General features: G+C 44.3%; 1 protein-coding gene across 2 annotated transcripts in view; it reads left to right on the forward strand.

Annotated features, from left to right (window-relative positions):
* The window catches only part of TTLL11 (tubulin tyrosine ligase like 11), a 278,011-nt gene that overhangs the window by 212,540 nt on the left and 38,178 nt on the right, over positions 1-27,293 (forward strand). For both annotated transcript variants that reach the window (XM_030207555.1, XM_030207556.1), the window contains 2 exons: positions 2,763-3,017; positions 12,830-12,936. In XM_030207555.1, coding sequence (XP_030063415.1) covers positions 2,763-3,017; positions 12,830-12,936 — 362 coding nt within the window. The remainder of the gene's footprint in view (positions 1-2,762; positions 3,018-12,829; positions 12,937-27,293) is intronic.

The raw sequence follows: 27,293 nt of genomic DNA on the forward strand, positions 1-27,293 counted from the left end.
GATTTATTTGTAATGGGTTATATAAATGGTTTGACCGTATAGTGTCAGATATTACTCTAACTGTATCAGATACATGCCAATACACTTCTGTTGTGGAAGGACTGTAGCCAGAATTAGATAAATCAGCTGATCCTATTGCAGCCTGTTCTCAGGGGTTGAAGTTTAAGCAGGACACTGTAAAATGAATCAGGGGCTATGTATTGCGAGGAGGTGATCGCTGGTATATAATGAATGTTTATAGACAATAGTATGTTATGATAGAAAATATTCTCAATTCTTACTATAGGTTTGAACATCAATTGAATCATATCATGATTTTCATGGAATGAACTTATTTTTTTTGGACAACAAGCACATATTTTATTTACGGTATTTTTTTTTGTGTGGGAAGAGGGGGAAGGAAGTGAGGATGGTCTCTTTAGTCTTTGAATTGATTTTGTACTTAAGTTGACCACTTAATTTCATTTGGAGTACTTTTCTATCAGTGTTTATATTGATGCTCTTAAGAGGAGTAAATGGTCACAGAGGCATTCTAATATTTTTGTGAACTATCTGGTTAAACTTAGTGTTTAAAGCCCATGAGACTACAATGAGTTGTGCTTTTTACTTGTTAATCATAATGGCTGTGCTGAGTAGATTTACAGTTAAGAAATATTCCTTCATTATGCATTTTTCTAAATGTATCTACTGTCATTGCAATTAAAGGCAACCAACAAGTAGTCCTTAAGTCTTTAAGATTGATTTCCTTTAACTCTTTTCTCAAAATTGACTTGAGTGAAAAGTTGGCTGTTAAGGAAAGCAAGCTGAAATTTGGAATCCATGCTTCTTCCAGATTAGTGATCTGTAATTTGATGGTTTGGTTCTATGGCCAGGTGTCTTAGGGTTCAGACTTAGCATACAGTGCAGCTTTCAGACCATCTGCTTTGAGACAAAGTCCACAGGTCTTTTTTATTCATGGCCTTTGCAATGAGTTTCAAATAGAAAGTACACATTCTCTTTCTGTTTCAGACTTTTTGTGGGTGTGAAATACTTGTACCTTCTTTTTCCGTAGGTGGGTTTACTAAGTAAACTAACAAGAGTAGACTTGAAAAGCATGGCAGTGAGGTTCTTGTTCCCCTTGGATAACCAGTTAAATTCTTTCCAGAGTTCAGTCCGCTTGAGGTTTCACTCCAGTCCGCCTTTTGTATTTTGGTTTCAGAGGATTACATTTGAGTATTTGGGCTGTAAAAACCTGAGGGAATGAAGTTTAGGAGATGAAAAACGTTCGTGCATGAAAGAGGAGCAGGACTTGGGTGTGGTCCTACGTGATGATCATTATGGCCAAACAGGTAGAAAAGTTGACGGCGAAAGCTAGAAAGATGCTTGGGTGCCAATTTTTCACTTTCTTCCAGAAAGAAGGATGTCTTTGCAACCTAGCATCCAGCTACAAAGCATTTTGTAAGCAAAATCCTTGCACAGCAAATTCATGCGTTCAAGTACATTTTAGTTCAGTATCATAGGGGGAAGACTTCAGCATTCTGGTAGGTTCATGCAGATACAGCATGGTTTGCAAGTAGAATGGCCTGCCCAAAAACAAAGCCTGAAAAATCAAATAACTTAAAAATTAAAACAGGCCTCAAAAACCTGGAGCCAAGGTTCAACAAAATTGAAGCGATAAGATCACTGGATTTCTTACCAACCTAGCAATCATGTTTTACACAACCTGTAAACACTTCAGCTGATATTTAGGAAACTTGTGTTACAGCGTATTACAATACTGTTTGTTATGATTGTATGTGTCAGGGTTGCCAGGACCCTTTAGGTCTAACAAAAATCATATTCACAAGTTTTTGCATTGTAGCTTGAAACTGTATAAACACCTCCTCCAGATTATTTCATATTTTCCATGGTGGGTCCTTAATCGTTTCCACAATGAGCACCATTAAATCAGGGGAACATTTAAAATAGCAGCCCAGTATGCATAAATATCCTAGGTTCTTTAAACATCCTCAAACCCTGTGGAATCATCTGTTTAATATGCTCAACCAAAGATATACTATGCAATTCCAGGTACAAAATAAGCACCTGTATATAATATGTAATCTGCATTTGATTGTAACCATAGAAAGGCGGTATATTAATCCCCATTCTACTTTCTTCAGAGCAAAAGATATTTTGTGGAAAAACATGAGATGTAGCAGCTGTTGGGTATATTTGCTTTTCTCTCTTAGAACCTTAAGAGAGAGATCTTTTTGTATACATGTTGGTACTCTCGTAATCAGGTTATTTCAGTATTAAATTAGTGCAGTACAGTGGTCCTAGGTACAGCTTGTTTGCTGATCTGTATTTCTGTGTAACTACTAGACCATTGAAATTAGACTAGTTTAGGCAAGGCTCTGTCCTAGCTGTGCATTTAGCAAAGTTGGACTAGTTTGAGCAAGGGTCTGTCCTAGCAATGCATTTAGCAAAGTTGAATGCCATATATTTTCATAAAACTTGAATTAGTTGATTCTGGCATTCCTTAAACATAAAAGAACTTGCATGGCCTGATATTTCCTGATAGGCTGAATGCTAAAGAATATTGCTGTAGACTCTGAAAAGTAGAAATTTTGTACTGGATAGAATCCAGTTCTCAAAATGTTTACATTTGATTAACTGTTTGACAAGGTTCATCACATATTGTACCAATGGGGAAATCAGTATTCAAGCAGAGTTTTCACTGTTTTAAGTTGTAAATATTGTTTTCCTAAAGTAAATCAATTTAACTTATATTTATGCTGCAGCTCTAATGTATCAGAGAACTCAACGGAAAAAAAGGATGTGGATGATGATTTATTCTCAACCAAACCTGAAAAAGATGCAGTTATAAATCCAGAAAGCAGCCTACCTTCCCTTTGTCTAAAACAAGTGTTTCCAAAGTATGCCAAGCAGTTCAACTATTTGCGATTGAAAGATCGAATAGCTTCATTGTTTATCAGATTTCTCGGAATAAAAGGCACAATGAAATTAGGACCAACTAGCTTCCGAACGTTCATAAGGTTAGTAACTGAAATTGTTGTCTTCTCTTGCCAGATTTTTAATGTGCTTTCCTGAAGTGCTCAGTCTCAGAGGATGCTCTTTTAAATGTGTTTTGGATCATCGAGTATAATTATTGGAGTGCTGGGAATTGGAACTGGATGGAGGAGAGATCTGAACATAGTAGGAACTGAAAAAGTGCAGAATAAACTTATGTTATCATCATTCACATGTATTGATAATACATTGTTATGAATTAATTCAATTCAACATATTATGTCTGGTGTCAGTGCCCACAGTGGTATGTTGTATTGCTCTGACTGATAAAAGAAGTAAGGTACAGCATATAGGCTTTTACTAAGCTGCATTAAGCAGTTAACATGGGATTGAATATGTGATAGACAGTATTGGAGACCCACACTACTGTCTCCTATGTTAAGTAAGCTGCTGCAGTAAAAGCCCCATTTTAGCTGCTGAATGTTGAGGAGGATGGGATATGGGCAGGAGGAGGAGGAGTGACACTTAGTGCATGGGTCGTTACCACCTGCTAGCTGTCAGGAAAGCCAATAATGCAGCCAAACTTACCACCATTTCAAGAGGAGGCAATAAGTGTAGTTGCACTACTGGCAGTCTAGTAGCTCAGCCACAGCCCTACATGGATGTTCCTCTTGTCCTGTAATCCTCCTCTCCCATCCATGCCACTACCACTGGTCCTCCCAGTCAGAGGCTTGACATGCATGATCACATCCCTGCTTACAGCCCTGAGTTCCCAAATACATACAGTCCTGATTACATACCACTAATAGCCCCGAGTCCCCAAACATATACAGCCACAGCCCTGAGTCCCCAGCCTCTCCAACACAACAACTCTGCCTCTCCAGATCCCTACCCTTCCCGGGAATTATGTGGGGGCTTCAGTGGTAGTTTAGGTGGTCCCCCTGCGGCAGCAGTCACCTATTGCTGCCTGGATCAGTGCTATCATCCAAAATGGCGTCTCTGCCCCCTAGCGGTTTCTCCTGTGCTATCTGACACTGTATGTAACACGGTACACCCCTTGCATGTACCGCACAGCCTTTGCATTTACCACATGGTAATTATACAGTAACCCCCAAATTCTATATATGGTGCCTTAACTTGTCCAAACTGCACGCACAACTTAATTGATGAAGCCAGTCAGCGCCAATAATTGGAACTTAACCAATTAGCAACACTAATTGGCTTTAACTAGAATGTGCGTGCACAGCTTTCTGGGCATATTCTACAATTCGGTGCATGTAAATTCTAATGCACACAGGCAAAAAGGGGACATGGCCATGGTTATGGAATGAGTGGGTTGTGGATGTTTAAAAAAAACTGTGATTACTTCAAAACGAACAACCCTAATTGCAGATATTTCACGTATATTACACAATAGACTGACTGCAATTATATATATTGACACATGTGTTGAGAGTTTCACTTAATTATGGAGGAAAAAGGTCTCAAAATGCCAGCTTGCCCATATACATGAATAAATCATAAGGCATATCTCAGGCTAAAATCATCATCGACCTAAAAAAAACCTCCTTCAAATTTTATTTAGGTAACTTTTCACAAAGAAAAAACTTCCTTTGACTTCGCTTTAAATGCTGGATGGTCTCACGTCTTTACTCTTGTCTTCCGACGGGGACCCATTTCGCTCCACTGCTTTCTCAAGGGAGGGATATAGACGTGCCAGTGTGTCTATATCTGTACTACATTCATTCTCTCTTAATGGATCTTATCAGATCCATTCAAATGCTCAGTTGTTGTTTCCTTAGGGCTCTATATTGGCTCCTTTCTCTTTCTATTCAGCCTTTTCTTGAGTCCACTGTGAACCTGATTCAATAAAGGGGCATCAGTGGTTACTTCTTAGGCTAATGATTAATTTTCTGTGTGGATCCAAGCTCATCTGATTTGACACCCTGCATTGATGAGGTTGCACTCTGGTTGGAAACACATTGTCTGAAGTGGAATCTTCAGAAAATACATTCAGTGTGACTTATAACACACAGGTCTTCTCCTCTTCTTACTCCTGCTGTTGCAGGGCATGCCATTGCTCTTTCTGGTACTCTTACAGTTTTGAGGTTTGTGTTAGACATAGAATTGACCATGAAAATCCAGATTTCCGGGGCTCCACGAGGAATAAGGATCAAGATGGCATTCGTAGGAGGAGCTGCATCATGAAGCTCTGAGTCTCCAACTGATCCTCCGTAGCGTCTCCCTTTAGCTTGCCTGCAAAATGGTTAAGCGGAAGGGAAAGATAGGGGCTAAAGCCGTTCCTAGCCCCGTGAACGCTTCAACACCTCGGCAGCCGACGTTGGAAGCTTTTGAGCTTCGTGCGCTGGGATCTCCGGCTTCGGTCCTGGTTGGGTCCCCAGGCCAACAACTTGCTGGGGACCTTGGCGTGGAAGAGGCGTCTTTGAGTCCGCCCCCCATGTTAGCGCCGCCGAGACCAGGTGAAGTAAGAGACCCTGCAAGTAAGCCTCACGTGGAAGGTTTGGAGGCGGGTAGCGGCCCTGCAGGCTCTTCTACGCCGGACTGTACAACACTAGAGTCGGGGAGAATGGATCCGGCGCCCTCGCCAATTCTGGCTTCTTTACCTGTGAGCCCCGGCGAGATTATTAGACCTGCAACAGTTACCCTTGAGGTTCTCTGGGATGCAATCCAGACTATGAACTTATCCCTGCAACAAGTTTCGCTTTCACTGAATACTGAGGTGAAGGATATTAAAGCACGACAGCATTCGGCGGAATCGAAGGCGAAGGAACAAGAAGAGAAAAGTGAGTTAAATTTCCTTGAAATAAAAAAGCTACAAACTCTTGTTGGTAATATAGTTATGGATAAAGGACAGCTGCAAAGGAAGGTAGAATTCCTAGACAATCTTAGGCGTAACAACCTAAGGTTTCTAAATTTTCCAAAAAATCCTTTGCTGCCACCCGTGGAAATACTCCGGAAGTACTTTTTTTGATATATTGGGGATTCCCAAAGAAGCTTTTCCTCCGATTGTGAGAGCATACTATATAACAGGAGCTAAACCAATTGTAGGGGCAGCTCCAGAAGTAAACGACTCAATTTCTTGAATCATCTCTTGAGAATATTACAGAACGCACTACTCTTCTGGTTTCTTTCGCATTTGAAACCGATGGGAACAATGTATTAAGACTTTACTTCAGATTCATGGCAGCTCAATTCTATGGAGCAAAGATACAGGTTTTTCCGGATATTAGCAAGGCAACCCAGAAAAAGAGGAGAGAGTTTCTGGGACTTAGGTTTCGGATACTTTCATTGGGTGGTACTTTTAAATTGAAATTTGCATGCCGAAGCTTAGTTTCATTTAATAATGTTCATTATGTATTCTTTGACCCAGAAAAATTGAAGCATTTAGTAATGGTTAAAGGAAGTGGGGATGTTCAAATCTTGGAATCACCAGTAGGGAGCCGAAACCGCTGACTGAGCTTGAGACCCCGTCCTCCAAATATGTATTTTGAATATTTGAAATTTTCATAACATTTCCTTGTATCTTGATCAATGTTTAGTGGACTAAGTAATCTTGTTTAATTTTTCTTAAATCCATGAATATGTAATGGAGGTTTAAATTGTCTTTCGGAATATTTGCCTATTTTTCCACATTTATTTTATGTGAATGTATTATTTTGAAAATGATAAATAAAATTAAAAAAAAAAAGAAAATCCAGATTTCCTCTGTTGCAAAGCCATGTATTTTTCCCTGTCAACAAATTTATTAAAAAACTTATCCCACCTGAAACCAAGTGGCTTACAATAAAACATACAAAATAATAAAAAGAGAAAACTATCACAGAAACATATCTCTAATGAAACCCACCCAGAGAATATACCATTAATAATCTACCTGTTAAAAACTAAAAATTACATATCTGAAGGTACCTGTACAATCTAGTTGTCCAAAGCCTAAAGACTGCATTTCAGAGAATGCTTGTACAAAAAGTAAGTCTTCAATACCTTCTTAAATTGTTGCAATGAAGTGCAAGAACGAACATAACCAGTCAAACTATTCCAAAGAAGTGGTCCAGCAATAGAGAATTTTGCTTCTAGTTTTTGATGCCGTATACTTGGTCAAACAACTGCATTTCTTCAATGCATTAATTCCTTACCTATTGTTGAGGCCCTTGCATTCTTTGAATTATAATCGTCTCTTCCATATCTTTATAGCAAAACACACAAGGGTGGAAGCAAAAGAGGTCCAAATGACCAGCCCAAATGAAGTAGTAAGAGCACCAAAACAAACTTTATTAGGATCCTACACGGTCCATGTTTTGGCTATATGTTATATTGTATATTTTTATAGTTTATATTTTGTATTTTATGTTTTTAAACCCCTGAGGAAGGCGTTTAGCCGAAACACGGACCGTGTAGGGTCCTAATAAACATTGTTTCGGTGCTCGTACTGCTTCGCTTGGGCTGGTCATTTGGACCTTTTTTGCTTCCACCCTTGTGTCGTTTGCTTGTTTCTTTGTGGAAGACTTGGACCCCCCTTTTTTATACTCCATATCTTTATAGAGCACATGTTGACTCTACACAGAAATCTGCATTTAGCTCACTCCCTTTTTACTAGTAGCTCACGGTGAGTTACATTTAGGTACATTTATTTATTTTGTTTATTTGTATAATCATGATATATACCACCAGTCATGCAGTGGCAAAATGAGGTGGTTTACAATAAAATGAATTAGGAGGAAGGGGGTAGGAAGGATCAAGGTGTGGGAGTTAAGGGGAGAGTGTATCGGCAGTGGCCCACAGCTTTAAATAAAATACAGTATGCATAGGCTTAATGAAATAGAAGCAGAGAAGAAGCAAAGGCCAGTTGGAAAGGCCAATTTTGACAACTATATGAGTTTTTGTCATGAAGGATCAAGATATATATAGTGTGGAAGAGAGTTACACATGTGTGATTCATTATAGCTAAAGGCGGAGTATCTAGTAATAACTAGCCGAAAGTGAGAGGTTGAGGGGGGGGGGGTGGGAGTGTAAATAGAGCTAAGGAACTAAATAATCAGCAAGGTAATGTGGAGTATGAGTAAATAACATTTTATGAGCTAACAAGAGATTTGAATTTGACACAGGCAGAGAATAGGAGCCAGTGTTCAGCCTGCAACAAGGGAGAGACATGGTAATACTGCCATCTGTTGCTTAGCAATTTACCTGCAGTTGACAGCAATAACTAAAGATGTTTGAGTGAGTTTTGATAGAGGAATACATTCACATGTCATGGCTAAAGAATGATGACCAACCAACTAGCTATTTTTGTGTGTTCACTCGTAAAATCAAAACAAAACAAGCAAAACCCCACTAGATAGGAACTACAAAAGCACATCCTTCCTGGCAAAACAGAATTTTTGTTTGTTAGGCTTTAGGTGGAACACTTAATAAACAGACCTTATTCATCTTCCTAAACCCACTATTACAGCAGTTCTAGTGTGTTCTGTGTAGTACCATTTAGTATGCTCATGTAGGAGCTGGAACGTTTCATTCCAGTTGTTTTAGTTGGAGATTTGGTTATTAGGTATATAAATAGTTGGGTGGCATATAAATAGTTGGGTGAGAATCTTTTGGTCGCTTGCCTGCCTGGTATAAAAGTGGCAGACTTCACATATCTCCTGGATAAGATTTTACACAGTGCTGGGAGGAGCCAGCTGTCTTGGTATATGTAGGTACTAAGGTAGGTTCTGGAAGCCAAATTAGGCTCATAAGTAGAAAGTTGAAATCCAGAATCTTCAAGGAGCATTTCAATATTCCCTGTTCCAAGTGCAGGACCCAAGAGGGAGGCAGAGCTCTGCAGTCTCAGTGTTTGGATGAGACAGTGCAGGGATGAGGGATTTGTGAAGAACTGGACAACATTTTTGGGAAAGGAGAGCCCGTTTTTAAAAGATGGGTTTCACTTTAACCAGGATGGAATAGGTTGCAGGTGCTAACATTTAAAAAAGGAGACAGAGCATCTTGTAAATTAGAACCTAGGGGAAAGCTAACCATTACTCAGAAGCGCATAGTTCAGAGTTGAGGTATCTTTGAAGGATACTATCAAAACAGGGAATCTAGGACATCCCTATAGAGTGGTTACAACACAGGCAAAAGTAAGCCAGGAGCCTTTAAGGTGAGAGCAGAGTAAAGATGGCAGATTATCCCTGTAAACTGCTAAGCAACTTGTAGATACAAACAAAAAACATACTTTGAAATGTCAGTATACTTATGCTAGAATAAAAAATAAAACTGGACAGTTGGACTATATAGCACTAAATGATGAGGTAGATAAAATAAGGCATCTGAGACCTAATTGGAAGCAGAACAACTAATGGGACACTGTGAGGCATATTTTCAAAGCACTTAGCCTCCCAAAGTTCCATAGAAACCTATGGAACTTAGCCTCCCAAAGTGCTTTGAAAATATGCCTCTGTGTTGCCAAGGTATAAATTATAACGCAGTAATAGGGTGGACCAAATCGAAGAGGGATGGCGATACATATTCAAGAGGGAATTGAGTCTAACAGAATAAAAATTCAGCAGGAAACAGCAACATGGAATTCTTATGGATAGAAATTCTGTGGGGAAAAAACGGCAGTACTGGTAGGGCAAATGATTAAATGTTAACAGAAATTAGGGAAGTTAGCAAATTTGGCAACTCTATAATAATGGCTGTTTCAATTACCTCAAAACAAATAAGGGATCACAAACAAAACTCATCAATCAGCCAAAAACCTTCTGCCAATGTTATGACCTGCAAGACAAGCTACCTAAATGATATTAAAAGATGCAACCATAATCTTTCAATAAATTTTGGTGGGGGCGTCAGTGTTCCTTGTCTATAAATGTGAAATGAGACAATACCTATGATTCTTATTTGGAAGAATATGACGATGATTAGATAATTCTGTGTTCAAAAAAGTAGGAGAAAAAGACCACACATTTTTCCATAACACTACTCTTGAAAAGTGATGATAGACAAAATGTTGCTTGACATTTACTTCAATATTTGACTGGATAAATGTCAGGAAATGCTAGGGAAATAAAGTTCCTAGATTAAATAAATGACCTTTTGTTGTAAAAATGAAGCTCCCCCTCCTGGACCCACCATGGACCCCTGCCCAGACCTACTTTATAGCCTTGGTGGTCCAGTGTGAGCTGGGGCAGGAGCGATCCCCCTACTCTCCAGCCCATATGGTCACCATACCAAAACTGGCTGCCGTGATTTCCTGAAGGAAAAGGCCATAGAATGTTACTGAATAGACGTGGGAATAATCCACTATTTCTGGGATGGGCAGGACAAATTGTTTGTTCTTTTGGCCGCTGTCGGAGACAGAGTGCTGGGCTCGATGGACCCTTGGTCTGTCCCGGCATGGTGATGCTTATGTACTTACTTATGCACATTGGTAAGGATAACCCAAATTACACTACAGGGCAGCTTCTCTCCACCTAGGGTTTCTCTGTTCAGTTCTGCCAGAGGGCTTTTACATCCTGCTCACTGCTGTGCCACGCCCTCCTGGCCAGACATCCTAACATTCCTATGCTCACTTGAACAACTTCAGCCTCTGATATGGCTGGTTTAGCGCCACCTGCTGTAAGGTGTCTAAGCTGCAACCTCAGTGAGGGAGTGTTCTTAGGGATACCTGCCACTATACCACTCACTCTCTCACACTCCTCTTATGTCTTATTGCTGCCAAATGTCCATATTTAACCTTTGTCCTGAAGCTAAAAAATTTTCATCTCCAACTTGACTATTCAGTCTGATTCCAATAAGTGATTCTGCTCAGTTCTCACTCCTTAGTCAAACTCCTTTCTCTTGCTAGGACATAAAATTTAATCTCTCTCTTGAAGGAAAACCTAATTTGTTTTCCCCTGAGAATGTCTCCTAGCCTCCAAGAAAGTGAAGACCTATCATATAATCAAATATATCTTTGTGCATCCTTACTGTCACCCCTCCCTCTGCTCAGTCCAAAGGCTAAAATAATTTAATCCTTTCATTAAGAGGAAGAACTACTATGGTGATATAGCTACCAAGTTATGGATGCATACATGGTTATCACTGTTGGAAGCTACAAAGGAAAATACAGATTTTCTATTATGTATTGCATAATTTTTAAATCTTTATCCAAAGTACTATATGTTAGTATTTTGTATTAGATATTCCAAATAACCAAAGTGAAGAGATTTATTTTATGAAAATATTTTATTAGGTTACTTTCCAAAAGAAGGCTTATGATTATGAGAACATTATTTCTCTGTATGTGTTCATTCCCCCAAATTCATATAATTTTTTGATTGGTGTTCTTGCCATAGTTTCAGGGACTTTTTGGATCAATATATATGCACATGCGTGCCCTAGAAAGTAAATTCCTTTAGTCCCGAATGAAAGTGGGAGGATTTAGGAAACTCAGCTTGCATAACCTTGCTCGGTGAGGACATTTTACAGAATGGGCAGGGCCAGAATACCCTAGTTGTAGAGCAGTCTGGTCCTTCAAAGAAGCTCTGTGATCAAAGCACTGGGTGGGGTATAGAGGCTGAAGTGCCAGTGGGTATATCCATGGAGTGTCTTCATATTTCTAATTTCTCTCCCAATATAGATGCCCATGGTAGGTGGAATTTTCAAAATGCTGGCCTAGGTGCAGTATCCACAAATTTTGTAAGTCGTTTTCAAAGAGAAACTGTATGTGTGAAAATTGCCGTGAAGTATAAAGCACCTGCACCTGTTGTCCAACCCAGCTCTAAACATGCCCTTGAGAATGATTCGTCTTATACTTTTAGCCAGGTTGAGTTTGGACAATTTTCAGATAGCCAGTTTAATAAATGTAAAGTTTATTTGGATTTGTTTTACCGCCCGTCTGAGCAATACTATAAAATATGTAGTGAAGGCAGGAGGGAGTATTTGAAAATTAAGGACCCTGTTTACAAAGGCTAAAAATTAGCGTGCACTAACCAGGTAGATGCTCATAATATTCCTATAGGCGTCTACACGGTTAGCGCGCGCTAAAATTGCTAGTGCACCTTTGTAAACAGGGCCCTAAGAGAGAGGGGCAGTAATACGAGCAGTAGATTATAAATATTCAATGGTGGTGGGAGGGGATGGATGGGGAGATAGGAGGCAACAAGGGTGTGGTAAAGGGAAAGAACAATTGTAATTCACATTGTTTCAGATTGTAAAGGGTCCTCCACTTCCGCTTCAGGGTTGTAACCGGAAGTCCTGTTCAGTGCACAGGGTTCCGGTGCTGTACTACACTTTAATCAAGACTCCGTTAAAAAAAAAGTTTTAATTCAGGCTCAGTTCCACAAAACACAATCAAAATCCAGTTTCAAAACTCAGGCTCAATTCAGTTCAAACAAGAAAAAACAATGATCCAAGCACCTTTCCCCCATAATGTATGCATTTGAATTTGAAAACAACAAAACAAGCGGAAGATATCCAGAAGGACCAAACTGAAGCCACAGATGTTGGAAACCAGAATAATTTATTACGACCCAACACGGACGCTGCATTTGAATTTGAACATAGAAATAAAAGTAATAACTTTAAGTGAATAATTATAAATTAATGCCTGTATTTTCAATGGTCAAACTTGAATATCTAGCCTGTTTGAAATTTTGCATTGTTATAAAGGCATTGGCTATTGTGCTGCAATTGATAACACATTTTATTATATATTAGCATTCTAGAGTGAATTATTTATTGCTATAGCTTTCTGTAGTTTTGCAAACTCATTTATACTATTAAGTCTGTGCTTTAAACTTGCAGCTCCCTTTTCTGAATCTTGATTTTTAATCACTTGTCTCCTTTGTTTTTTTTGTAGGAACTGCAAACTGAGTAATAATAGTTTTTCAATGGCATCTGTAGATATCTTGTACATTGACATAACAAGAAGGTGGAACAGTATAGGGCTGGACCACAGAGAACCAGGTAATTCTGTGTGAGGTCAGAGCTTTTACTATTTTCAGTATCTTTACTATCAAGTTTCCTTCCATGCCTGTCATTGTCATGAGCTGATGTCGATTTCAAGCAGGTACAGCATATTCTGATATTCTGATAAAAAGCCTGTTAGGGACCATTTCTAAGCTGTGTTAGGCGTTAACACACACCTGGCACAGCAAAAATGGCCTAATGCAGGATGCTGTAAAGTGTCCTGCTTTAGTTTTAGCATTTGCTTGTGCTAAGCATGTAGTATTTAATTTTTTGTAATTTTTTTATGGGGCATTCAGGGGTGGAGAATAGGTGGAGAGTAGGCATGAAAGCAGTAAACAGCATACGCACATTAGCGCATGCTAACTGATTAACATGAAAAAAATGTACATGAAAATATTACAAAAAAGGCTATTTGCAGCCATGCAAGAAATGAGCTTAGCACATAGGAAAGACCCACATAAAGGTGCACTAAGCCCCAGTTCTTAGCGCAGCTTAGTAAAAGAGCCACTTCCATATCATCAAGCTGATCAATCCATAGACTGGTGGGTTGTGTCCATCTACCAGCAGGTGGAGATAGAGAGCAATCCTTTTGCCTCCCTATATGTGGTCATGTGCTGCCGGAAACTCCTCAGTATGTTCTCTATCTCAGCAGGTGGTGGTCACACACAGCAGCAGCTCTGGCTAGGCCTCCAAGCCTAATTTTTAGGTTTTGTTGAGTGCCTGGGGTAGAGGGCTCTTCCTGAGCAAGTGCAAACCTGGTGGCGCCAGGTCCCTCCTTTTCTCCCCCCTCCCGCTGGCTCCGTTAAAAAAAAAAAAAAAAAAAAATTTTGAACGTCCTTAAAGGCGTTTATTTCGACGTTTATTTAAACGTTTATTGCAGCTACTCACTGGGACACCAGGTCGTTACAGCTCGGAGCGGAAAGCAGGTAATTTTTACCTTTTTATAGCGGGCAGGGGGTTCCCCGATTGATCTCCACGTGGCATATGGCGTCGGAGGGCGAGGGCGCAAAGAGTCGCTCCCCGGATCGCTTAGGCGCTTCTAGAGGGGATGCGGGGGTCTTAAAGTCTGATTCGCCCTTGTTGGGTGACAGTTTCGTGACCGATGAGTGTCCCGGTCCTTCCTCCGGCATGGCGGTTTTTCCCGCCATAAACGCCCATCCCCCGCTGCTCGCCTCCGCCATCTTGGCCGGCCACGCGGCTCGGACGGCTTCTTCGTGGGCCGCCCTTGAGGGAGACATTAATGCCATGGACGCCCTTAATTTGGGCGACGGCACCAAAGCGGCTAAAGTTAAGCGCCGTTTTTCCCGCGCGGCTTCTTCGCGGAGTGTCGCGCCGGACGCCATTTTGGATGCGCAGCATGTCTCTCCCCCGCTCTTGCGAGCGCCGGTTGAGGGTGCGTCTAGGGCTGTAGCCCAGGCTGCGGAAGTGCACAGTCTGGAGGGTTTCTCCCCCGAGTTTGTTTTGCTGCTGCATCAGGCCTTCCTTATGCAAAACGCTGCCCCTGCTCCCTCGTTTGGTAAAGAGGTTGAGGTCCCCGGAGGTAAACGCCCTCGGGTTGATTCCCAGGCCTTGGAGGACCTTGTCTCCTCCGATGTAGATGAGGGCAGCGTATCTGAGTTCTCCCAACGGTCCTTTGCGGATTCCTTGGAGGAGACGGATCCCCGCTCGGTTGGAGCGGATGACCCCTCTGCAGCGCGGTTTTTTAGCTCAGAGGATTTGCCCAACCTGTTAGTGCAGGCCATGGGCATTTTGAAGATTTCCTCTCCGGAGGACGTCTCTCCCTCAGCCCCTGTTGGCTCTGCCATTATGCTGGGGACGAAACGCCCGCCTAGAACCTTCCACGTGCATGATGCCATGCACACCTTAATTTCGGCTCAATGGGATGTCCCGGAAGCGAGCCTCAAAGTGGCTAGGGCTATGTCCCGCCTCTATCCTTTGCCTGAAAGTGAACGTGAGGCCTATCTGTGACCTACCGTGGATTCTTTAATCACTGCGGTGACTAAGAAGACGGCTTTGCCGGTGGAAGGTGGCACGGCCCTAAAGGACGCCCAAGACAGAAGATTGGAGGCGGCCTTAAGGTCGTCCTTTGAGGCGACTGCTTTAAGTTTGCAGGCCTCGGTTTGCGGTTCCTATGTGGCCAGGGCGTGCCTGACTATGGTGCAGCGGGCTTCCCCCTCGGATCATTCCTTGAGGGCTGATTGGCCGGCCATGGAATCAGGCTTAGCCTATTTGGCAGACTTGCTGTATGATGTCTTGAGAGCCTCAGCTAAAGGCATGGCTCAGACAGTCTCTGCGCGGCGGTGGCTTTGGCTGAAACATTGGTCTGCTGACCACGCCTCTAAATCCCGCCTGGCTAGACTGCCTTTTAAAGGCAAGCTGCTCTTTGGGGTCGAGCTGGACAAAATCGTGACTGATCTCGGCACGTCTAAGGGCAAGAAGTTACCAGAGGTCAGGGCTCGGGCTAGTACTCGTTCCGGTACCTCCAGAGGACGGTTTCAGGAAGCCCGTCGGTACCGCCCGGGCAGGTCGGGCTCCTCTGCCCCCTCTTCCTTCAAGAGGACTTTCTCCCCCAAGCAGCATTCCTTTCGCAGAGACCGCCGTCCCGGAGGTGCTCCCTCCGGTCCTCCCCTAGGGTCTCGTACCCAATGAAGGGGCCTTGGTCCACGCCCCAGTGCAGATTGGAGGACGGCTGTCCTCGTTTCTGGGCGAGTGGACCACAATAACTTCAGACGCTTGGGTGCTGGAAGTCATCAGAGACGGCTACAAGCTAGAGTTCTGCCGACCCTTAAGAGACGGGTTTGTACTCTCTCCCTGCAAGTCTCCGGTCAAAGCTGTGGCAGTGCAGCAGACCTTGGACAACCTGATCCGCCTGGGTGCGGTCGTTCCGGTGCCAGAAAATCAGATTGGCAAGGGACGTTACTCCATTTACTTTGTGGTACCAAAGAAAGGAGGTTCTGTCCGGCCTATCCTCGACCTCAAAGGGGTCAATCGGGCCTTGAAAGTGCGGCACTTTCGCATGGAGACTCTCCGCTCTGTTATAGCGGCAGTGAAGGCAGGAGAGTTCTTGGCTTCCTTGGACATCAAGGAAGCCTACCTGCATATTCCCATCTGGCCTCCTCATCAACGCTTCCTGCGTTTTGCAGTCCTGGGACGACACTTCCAGTTCAGAGCCCTCCCTTTCGGGTTGGCTACTGCTCCGCGGACCTTTTCCAAAGTAATGGTGGTCATCGCGGCCTTCCTGAGAAAGGAAGGAGTACAAGTCTATCCTTATCTGGACGACTGGTTGATCCGAGCCCCCTCTTATGCAGAGTGCGGCAAAGCTGTGAACCGGGTGGTTGCTCTCTTGAGCTCCCTGGGGTGGATCATCAACTGGGAGAAGAGCCAGCTGTGCCCGACTCAGTCCCTGGAGTATTGGGGAGTTCGATTCGACACCCAAGTGGGCAGAGTGTTCCTGCCAGACAATCGGATTGTCAAACTTCAGGCTCAGGTGGACCAGTTCCGAGTAGCCTCTCCTCTTCGGGCTTGGGACTATGTGCAGCTGTTGGGCTCTATGACGGCCACGATGGAAGTAGTGCCCTGGGCCAGGGCTCATATGAGACCACTACAACTCTCTCTGTTGCAGCGCTGGACTCCGATGTCGGAGGATTATGCTGTGCTCCTTCCCTTGGACCCAGCAGTGCGCAAGGCGCTGAGCTGGTGGCTGCAGACAGACAAGTTGTCTGCAGGAATGCCTCTGGTGACCCCAGAGTGGATTGTCGTCACGACGGACGCCTCTTTGACGGGCTGGGGAGTCCACTGCTTGGGAAGGACAGCGCAGGGGCTCTGGTCTCCTGCAGAGGCAAAGTGGTCTATCAACCTCCTGGAACTCAGAGCCATTCGGTTGGCGCCTTTGGAGTTCATCCCGGTACTGGCGTTGAAGTCAGTACGGGTCCTGTCGGACAATGCCACTGCTGTGGCCTATGTCAACCGCCAGGGAGGTACCAAGAGCGCCCCTCTAGCCAAGGAGGCCATGAATCTATGCCAGTGGGCGGAAGCGAACCTGGAACAGCTGGTAGCGGCCCACATTGCCGGAGTCATGAATGTCAAGGCGGACTTTCTCAGTCACCATACCTTGGAGCCCGGAGAGTGGCAGCTATCTGCTCAGGCGTTCTTGGACATCACGAAGCGCTGGGGCCAGCCGAGCCTAGATCTGATGGCGTCATCGGTCAATTGCCAAGTGCCGCGCTTTTTCAGCAGAGGACGGGACCCTCGATCCCTGGGAGTAGATGCTCTTCTCCAACAATGGCCGACACAAGAGCTTCTCTATGTGTTCCCGCCCTGGCCCATGTTGGGCAGGGTGCTAGACCGGGTGGCAAAGCATCCGGGCCGGATAATCCTGGTGGGTCCGGACTGGCCCAGACGTCCCTGGTATGCGGACTTGATCAGGCTCTCAGTCGACGATCCTCTGCGACTGCCTGTGGAGCAGGGCCTGTTACATCAGGGTCCCGTGGTGATGGAGGATCCCTCCCCCTTTGGTCTTACGGCCTGGCTATTGAGCGGCAGCGTCTGAGAAAGAAGGGCTTCTCAGACAAGGTCATCGCCACTATGCTGAGAGCGAGGAAGCGCTCTATTTCTACTGCTTACGCCAGGGTTTGGCGTACCTTTGCAGCGTGGTGTGAAGCAGGCTCACTTTCTCCCTTCACTGCTCCAATTTCTTCAGTGTTGGCGTTCCTGCAAGAAGGTCTGGAGAAAGGCCTGTCGCTCAGTTCCCTTAAAGTCCAGGTAGCGGCTCTGACTTGCTTCAGGGGCCGCCTGAAGGGTGTTTTCCTGGCTTCACAGCCAGATGTGGTGCGCTTTCTCAAGGGAGTTAATCACCTGCGCCCTCCTCTGCACTCTGTGGTGCCTGCAAGGAATCTCAATCTGGTGCTAAGAGCATTGCAGAAGCCGCCTTTTGAACCCTTGTCGAGGGCATCTCTGAAAGACCTGACGTTGAAAGCAGTCTTTTTGGTGGCTATCACTTCAGCCAGAAGAGTTTCCGAGCTCCAGGCACTCTCATGTCGAGAGCCTTTTCTGCAGTTCACTGAGGCAGCAGTGACTATTTGCACAGTGCCTTCCTTCCTGCCCAAGATTGTTTCTCGCTTCCATGTGAATCAGCAGCTCTGTCTCCCTTCCTTTCGTAGGGAGGACTACCCAGAGGAATACTCTGCTCTCAGAGGTCTGGATGTGAGACGAGTCATCATCAGATATTTGGAAGTGACCAATGATTTCCGGAAATCGGATCATCTGTTTGTCCTATTTGCAGGTCCTCGTAGGGGTCTGCAGGCTGCTAAGCCTACAGTGGCAAGATGGGTCAAGGAAGCCATTGCAGCGGCTTATGTGGCCGCGGGGAAGGTGCCGCCTATCCAGCTGAAGGCTCACTCCACAATAGCTCAGGCGGCCTCGATGGCAGAGGCCGGTTCCATCTCCTTGGAAGAGATATGCAAGGCAGCAACTTGGGCTTCGGCCCATACATTCTCCAAGCATTACCGCTTGACTGTGGCTGCTCGGTCGGAGGCCCGGTTTGGAGCTTCAGTGTTGCGGTCAGGGATTTCTATGTCCCGCCCTGGGTGAGTACTGCTTCGGTACATCCCACCAGTCTATGGATTGATCAGCTTGATGATATGGAAGGTAAAATTATGTATCATACCTGATAATTTTCTTTCCATTAATCATAGCTGATCAATCCATAGCCCCTCCCAGATATCTGTACTGTTTATATTCTGGTTGAATTTTAGGTTCAAGTTTAGTCTTCAGTTACTTCACGAGGACTTCGTGTTCAAGTTTTTTCACTTGGATTCTTCAAGAGTTGAGACGAGTTTGTGTTACAGTGAGCTGCTGCATTCCTCTCCCCTCCGTTTTACGGGGCTGGGTTGAGACTTAAATTCTGCCGGCACTCCCTCCCGCTTCGTGCGGCTGTAGGGCAGCTTTGTACCCCTCCCGCTTCGGCGGTGTTAGGGTCAGTCAGCTCCTCCTGCGGTTGCGGTTGCAGGATAAGCCAGATCCCCCCGCATTGGCGGGGTGGTGTCCCTCCCCCGCTCCGCGGGGATGAGCTGGACGGATTCCCCTCCCCCACTTGTGTGGGGATGAGCTGGGTTAATTCCCCTCCCCCGTTTCGGCGGTGGTGAGCTGGGCAGAGTGTCCCTTTGTGGGTGTAATTCTCTAAGTGCTGAGTCCTGCGGATGGAGCTTGGATATCGACATACTGAGGAGTTTCCGGCAGCACATGACCACATATAGGGAGGCAAAAGGATTGCTCTCTATCTCCACCTGCTGGTAGATGGACACAACCCACCAGTCTATGGATTGATCAGCTATGATTAATGGAAAGAAAATTATCAGGTATGATACATAATTTTACCTTAAGCTCTTATAACCTCTCACTGGAATCTTACCAAACATACAGATCCCAAACCCAGTCTCCCCCACCCTCCCACAGCCCTCACTCCGATGCCTTAGGTCAATGTGGTATGGACTAAGGTACACAAAAACTGAAACAAGCCAAATAAAATTTTCTATTCTGTTCCCTCCTCTCCTAGATTAGACAGACCCCCCCCCCCCCTCCAAATCAATAGGTCTGCAGTTCATTGATGACCGCACTTCTAATGCGTTGTGGAAGAGACTGAACGTATATACCCCATACTGCCAAAATTCGTTTGGACCGCTTAAAAGTAAGATGGGACTCCCTTGCCTCCCACAGCATAAGAGTATGAAACTGATTCCTCTATTGCCAGCGTTTAGGTCCCTCTGGATGCATTCATTATTGTAAAATACATTTTTTTTCCTATCAAGGCAGCTTTACGGAGAAATGGGATCACCTCCCCCCCCACCTCTCACCGCCCCCAATCCCCCATGGTGTTCAGGATCCAGACTTCAAATGATAAATTGATGCCACTTTCCAGGAGCTGACTTAATAAGCAGCTATCTCTTTCCAAAAAACATAAATATCTGGGCAATCCCAAAAGACATGAAATAGGGTGCCCTCAGCTGTACCACACTTTTCACAGATAGGTGACCGTAATATATGGGCCTAGAATGCCCGTTTGGGAGAGAAGTAAGCCCTGTGTAATATCCTAACCTGACACTCCCATAAATCCGCTCCTTGCAGAAGGTGGGGAATACCCTTTATCAAACTGGGGAAGTTAAGCAAGCCAAATGCTGGACCCACCTCTTTGGTCCAGGCCTGTTGCAAGGTCCCATATTCTTTCCCTGGACCTAAAGCTTGGAGTGATTTATGGAGCACTGAAATAGTAACCTTGTCCTCTGGATCTCCTTGGAATAAAGATTGCAAATGCGTGCGGACAGGGAATTGTAGATCTCTACTATCTAATGAACACACATAATGAGCCAGTTGATAATAAGCAAACTCTGCCCCCCTGCATTCGCGAAGTGCTGCTGGCATTGGTCCAAACTGCCTGAGAAGTCCGTGGTCTGTTAAAAAAATGTTCTAGGGAGGAAACTCCCAGTGTGTCCCAGCGAGCAAACACACCACTCTCCATGCCAGGGGTAAATTCACCATTTCCTTGTATAGGCAATAATATCGTGTATTCCTAACATCCGCGTCAAAGTTTCATCAGACCCAGCCAAAGATCTTTTAATGGTTTCAACAACCAGCTATAATGCCCTGTCTCTGGAGGCAACAGATGGGGTGCATGTAATAAGAAGGAAAGATGCCACAGAGCAAAATGGTCTCTCCCCAGAGTCACTGGCGTATATTCCAACATCTCCCAGAGCCAATCCTTCAGATGTCTAGCTAAGCAAGCCTGATTGTAAAGCCACAGATTTGTGAGGCCCAGTCCCCCACCCATCCAATTGCCCCACAGAAATGAGATCCGCATCTTAGGTCTCCTACTACCACAGCAAAAGGCACCAACCATCTTATACAACTGACTCAATTCTTTCCAGGTCAACTTAATGGGTAGAATCTGCAATAGCAGCAGGTCTCCAACTAAAGTAGAAAAAGGAAAAAATACCCTTTCCATTCGGTTCCTCCAGACTGTCCACTACAGCCATTCAGTAAAATCATTCTAAGAACTGGCCTGGCCATTCACCACTCGGGTCAAGAAATCCTGCGCTTCCTTCACAGTGTCCATGTAGTGTTGTTTGCCCCCATAGTTGATGCACAAGCATGCTGGGTAAAGCAGCGCAAAACGTATCTTTTTCTCAAATAGAGATTTATAAATAGGGTTAAACTCTTTTTTCTTTGCTGACACCAAAGCAGAGTAGTCTTGAAAACAGAGGATTCAGCATCCCTCATAAGACAGCGTCTTCCCCGCTCTCAGCGCTTGCAGAATTTCTTGTTTATGGCAAAAGTTTAATAGTTTGACGATCACTTCTCTGGGTCATGCATTCGCCTCTCGCCTAAGCCCCAGGTGATGTGCCCGCCTGATACATAGGGGTCCCGCATGGCTTTGAAGCTGCAACGAGAAGCCCAAGCAGATTTTCAAAAATCCTCCCCTCTTCCCAAATAGATTCCAGTAAGCCGACGATCCACAGATTGTTGTGTCTATGCCGGTTCTCTAGATCATCCAGTTTGCTTTCCAGCTGAGAGATGCACTTATCCGCACGTTGTGAGGCCACGTCCAGCACCTGCATAGTGGATTCCAAGGCACTCTCTGCCTCAAACTCACACCGCATTTCTCCCGTACTTTCCGATACAGCATCTATTTTATCTTCACTGATTTTGAACCATTGGGGGAGCATGATATGCAATGCAGCTTTATCCCCTGTTACGATTTCTACAGTCCACGCTGAGCTGAGTGAAGATTCCATCAGGCTGGGCAGGTTCGCCATTTTGGACTCAGACAGATGGGGCTGATCACTTCCCTTTCGGAGCCCTCTAGCCACCATAGACTGCTACAGTACAGATTACCCCACAGGAAAAGTGTTACAGTATCTACAGGTATGCAGGTTGTGTTGAACAGGGTCAAAAATAAGCTATACTCATTTGTAGACTGTCAAGAGGAGTTCTATCCCTGGTCATGGTAGCCTAAAAATGAACACTTAATATTCATTTCATGATATATAAAATCTCCAGAAAACCTTGATGGAATTAAGTTGCTATTGAATTTTGACTTTTTCCTTGTATAAAGTGTCTGTGTTTGAAAATCTGGCTGCTGTCCTATGTGCGTGATATACAACAGCACAACTACTGTATAGATTGACCTGTAAAAGAAACCAAATCCAATCAGTTGAATAGAATATGTTTTTTTAAAAGTATCATTAAGAATTTGTTTTTCACAGTGTAGATTGGTGGAGCTCTCTGTGCACTGGAACGTTGTCATTTATAGCTAATCACTTCTCCAACACAGTAAAGTTTCCTAATGAAGTGAAACATTATCTGCCTTGAAAAGTACCAGCCTTTCCATGGCAGCCATTGCTGTTGTATATGCTGTATTCCAGACCATTTAAAATAATCAGGTGAAGGATACCACTTTAGAGCTTATCTGCAGGCAGGCTTCTTTGTCTGTAAGTTAATGGCAGCATTGAGCCATCATATACGTTGAGTATGTTGTTAGCTAATGTGTGTCTGACTTTTCATATCACTGCAAATAAGCATCATTATTTTCTTAAAGGTCACACTTGAAAGCATTATCTTTCTAATGCTTCTATTAAAACAGTACTGCCAGTAAGATGAATCAAATATGGAAGCGCTGTTGCCCATTGAATGAAGGCTGAGCTGTTACTGACTGGTGCTGAAGCATGGAATTGCTATAACCCAGTCAGTACCATAGCCATACAAACACCTCTTCTTTAAAAATGAGCACCACGATAGAACTTTGTAGGTGATAAACAACCATTACATACTTGACTGGTGCTATGCTTGGATATTTTATTTTCATCTTGTGAAATTTATTTGCCAGGGCTGATGTTTCAGGGATTTTTGTTTGAATTATAACTCTCTCAGAACCATGCAGGATATGAACATTATTAAAACTGCTTTCCTGATCTGCTGACACATTTTGTTCTTATATTAAAGCAATGTTTGTAGTCTAAAAAATAAAAAACTGGACTCTGATACTTGCTGGAAGATTATATAACTTCAGCAAGATCAGTAAGTTGTATGCCAGTGCAGTTCACAGAAATATCCTAAAATCTGCTCCAGGGACCTGCATACTGCTGTGATGGAGGTGGGTATGACATTTGAGGCTGGCATAGAGGCTGGCAAAAAACGTTTTTAAAGTTGGTTTTTTTGAGGGTGGGAGGGGGTTAGTGACCACTGGGGGAGTCAGGGGAGGTCATCCCCGGTTTCCTTCGGTGGTCATCTGGTCAGTTTGGCACTTTTTTGGGGCTTGGACCTGAAAAAAAAAGGGACCAAGTAAAGTCAGCCAAATGCTCGTCAGGGCCGGCTTTCTTTTTTCCATTATCGGGCGAAGCCGGCCATTTCATACCAGGCCCCGTCCTGCCTTCTGTACCCTGCCGACACGCCCCCTTGAAGTTTGGCCGGCTCCGTGACGGACTGCAGTTGAGACCGGCCAAAATCGGCTTTCGATTATGCCGAGATGGCCGGCCATCTCCCGATTTCTGTCGTAAGATGGCTGGTCTTCTCTTTCAAAAATAAGCTGGTATGTCATCTTTAGGATGAGGGGGCAGTGGTTCCCTTCTCGGTGTTGCAGGAAGAATTTAGGCTGCCCGCTCGAGGTGCATTCCACTATAGGCAAGTACAAGATTATATTTTGCGAAGAGCTAAAGATGCTTTGAGTCTTGCAGAGACATCATTGGAGATAGCCCTTCGGGAAGGGGGGAGGGCAGGGGAAGTATTTCATGATTGTATCAAGCTATACTGCATTACATGACCCCCGTTACACAGTATACTAGAATATGGGAAATTGACTTAGGTACTACTTTCACTGCCTGGCAATGGGAGAAGGGTTTAAAATGAGTTTGAAAGTATCGCTTGTCACTACTTTGGTAGAAAATAGCTATAAGATACCATATAGGTGGTACTGTATGCCTATGCGCCTTTATTGCATATATAAGAGAGGCCCAGGTCAATGTTGGCGCAATTGTGGAGCACCCGGGGACCTTTTCCATGTGTGGTGTACCTACCCACAGGTGTGTGCATATTGATCCACTATTTTGGGTTTGTTTACTAATATTACACTGGTTCAGTATGCATTGCAGGCAGAATACTATTTGATGAACTTTCAACCAGTGGGAGTTAAACTGGAACTGCCAGAATTGGCTGTTTGTTCACAGTTTGTTAAGTTGCATTAGCAGCCAATTGGAAACACATTGCTGTCCTCTCTGAATACCAAGTGCTGAAGAGACTGGACTGTGTCTATCAGACCTCTCGGTTGACAGCCATCCGTCAAAGGCATTTGTTGCAATTTCACAAAGTTTAGGATATTTATAAGGCCTGGCAAGGGTAACATGGGGGCGTTGACCAGGGCCGGTCAAACCCGGTAAGCAGGGTAAGCAGTGCAGGAGGGCGCCTGCCTTCAAGGGCGTCACTTTGCAAGCTGAGTATCTAATCTCTGCTGCTCATCTCAGTCTGGCTCCAAAGCTGTCAGCTCTCTGTCCAGTCCCCTCCCCCCTCCAACTGAATCTGGCTCTGAAATAACTTGTGGGAGCTCAGCTAACCTCTGTCCTCTGCCCAGAGAGGGCTCAGACAGATACAGCACAGCAGAGCCTGGACCCTTGTTTTGTCAGAGACTGCTGTTTAGTGCTGCACTTGACCCACCCTTTTCCACCCCCACCCCCACCCCCAACACAGCAACTCACAGGACAGGAGGGCTAGATGCCGGCTTTCAATTCCTAACCATCACCTATCGCTCATTCCCACTTCAGTAACTCCTGTTAGTCTGTCCAACTCAGATCGTAGAATTTATTTATTTATTTATTTATTTATTTGTTACTTATATCCCACATTTTCCCACTCATGCAGGCGCAATGTGGCTTACAGAGAATTAAATAAGAGTACAAAGTTAACAGCGTGAACTAGGCAGGGTAAGGGACAAGGGATGCATCAATCAACATGGTAAGTTGGAGGGTAAGTCTTAGCAAAGAGGAAAGTCTTGTAACAACTTCTTAAAAAGGGCATGGTCCACTTGAGGTTTAAGGTGACGAGGTAACGTGTTCCAGTGTTTGGGACTCCAATAACGGAAGGATGAGGTGAAGATTTTCTTGTACTTGACACCCTTACAATTCGGAAAATGGAGGTGGAGATAGGACCGAGCAGCAGGGTTGGCATTTCTAGGCGGAAGGTCGATCAAGGGGAGCATGTAATCCGGGGCAGCCCCATAGATGATTTTATGTGTTAGGGAGCAGATCTTAAAAGCAATGCGCTCCTGTACAGGCAGCCAATGAAGTTTAAAGCGCAGGGGTTCGGCGTGTGCAAAACGCCTTTCTCTAAGGATGAGCCTCGCCGCAGTGTTCTGAGCCGTTTGGAACGTTTTCAATAAGGAGGCCTGGCAACCCACATAAATACCACTACAGTAATCCAGATGGGATAGGACAAGCCAGTGGACAAGGGTACGAAACAAGTCTCTGGGAAGGAGGTATCTGATGCGCCGAAGCCTCCACATTTTTTTGGAGACCAAGTGTACATGATCAACCAGCTGGAGATGTGAGTCCAGATGCACTCCTAAAAGCTGCAGGCTGTTGGCAATCGGGAGGGCAGAGCCCAGAACTGGAAGCATTGTGTCAGATACATGAGCGTGCGTGGACGAGAGGATGAGACAATGAGACAATGAGTTTTTTCCCTGTGTAGCCTGAAGCGGAACACCCTGGCCCAATGTTCTAAAGTGGAGAAACAGGCATCTATGAGGTTGGCAACTTCTGATACTGTGGAGTGAAAAGGGATGTAGACTGTAATATCGTCCGCATAGATGAAAGGGTTGAGGTCCAGGTTTGCAAGTGCTGTGGCTAAAGGCATCATCATAATATTAAATAGGGTAGGTGAAAGGGGAGAGCCCTGAGGGACCCCACAGGAAGCATTCCGCGGTTCAGAAGTGTAGGAGTTCACCATGACCTGGTAGGACCTTGAAGTCAAGAAACCCTTGAACCAATGCAAAACTGGCCCTCCTATACCAAAAGAGTCCAGTAGGTGGAGCAGGAGTTCATGATCCACCATGTCGAAAGCGCTAGACATGTCAAATTGCAGCAGAAGAATCTTCCGTCCAACAGATAGTTCTCGTCGAAAGTTAGATAAGAGGGTGACCAGGACAGTCTCCGTGCTGTAATGAACTCGAAAACCTGATTGCTAGATCCTAAGCTGTGCTCGATGGGAAGGCTATTGTGCTGCATGCAGAGTCTAACTTCTTAGGATTTCAGGCTAATTTTTGAAGAATTTGAAGAGGGGCTATCTCTGTTCTACATGTGTGACTGCAAGGCCAAGTGTCTGAATAGGATCTGTTTGTTAGATTCTGAAATTTTGATAACACATAGTTTTTCAGAGTTGGCAAGACTGTCTGTTCTCCTAATTCCTGGTCTGTATGCTAAGTTATTTTTCTTCTATACTGGTGTAATATTTTCAATGATGCCATGGCTGGTAAAAGGGGTGTGTCTACTGTGGGGGCGGAGCCATAGTGATCCCGCCTCTGGATGGGTAGGGGCGCCGACTAGTAGACTGCAGGAGGGCGCTAGAAACCCTAGGGCAGGCCCTGGCGTTGTCCTTTAATCTGATTAGAGCTGGACTGTAAAGTAATTACTTGGATGATGATTAATGTGGCTCCCTTCTATGAACTTGTGGAAGGGAGGAGGGGAGGTTGGGAAGGGTTAAGGTTACTTTTTTCTGACTAGTGAGATTTTACTTGTTTGACTCATAGACAGGTTATAGTGGATAATGATCTAATTTTATCTTCTGTTCACGTCAAATTTTGTAACGCTCATTAAATGTTTTTATCTGTGGGATTTCAGAATCACTAGGAATTTTCTTATCTATTTTTTTCTGCAGTAATAATGTTCAAATGCCATTATTGTGTAGTATAGAATCCAGTAGAGACTAAATTAAAATGCAGATTGAATGCTTTATGTAAAACAGTGGTGACAAAGATTAATCAAATGCTGCTGGCAGGATGTATTGTGCCTGTAGCACTTCCTTGCATCAATTTTATTAGAAATTCCAGAAGATGGCACAGACCTTATGTGATATGTATTGTGAACCTTGGATTAGGGCTTAGCTCAGTGGCCTAGTTTCCTAGAAAGTATATAGATAAAAGGCCCTTTTGCTAAGCCAATTGTGTGCAAATTTATGGTACATTATAATAGAAAATTGTTTGCCCTTGCCTTATAGAAAGGTGGTGATTGGTGAGCTCTGCATTATATCCTCCTGCTACTAAGTATGTAGAAATAAGGCTCAGCAAATGAGTTTCAGGTGATACCTTTTTTATTGGGCTA

Source organism: Microcaecilia unicolor, chromosome 6 (genome assembly GCF_901765095.1).
Source record: "Microcaecilia unicolor chromosome 6, aMicUni1.1, whole genome shotgun sequence".
NCBI lineage: Eukaryota > Metazoa > Chordata > Amphibia > Gymnophiona > Siphonopidae > Microcaecilia > Microcaecilia unicolor.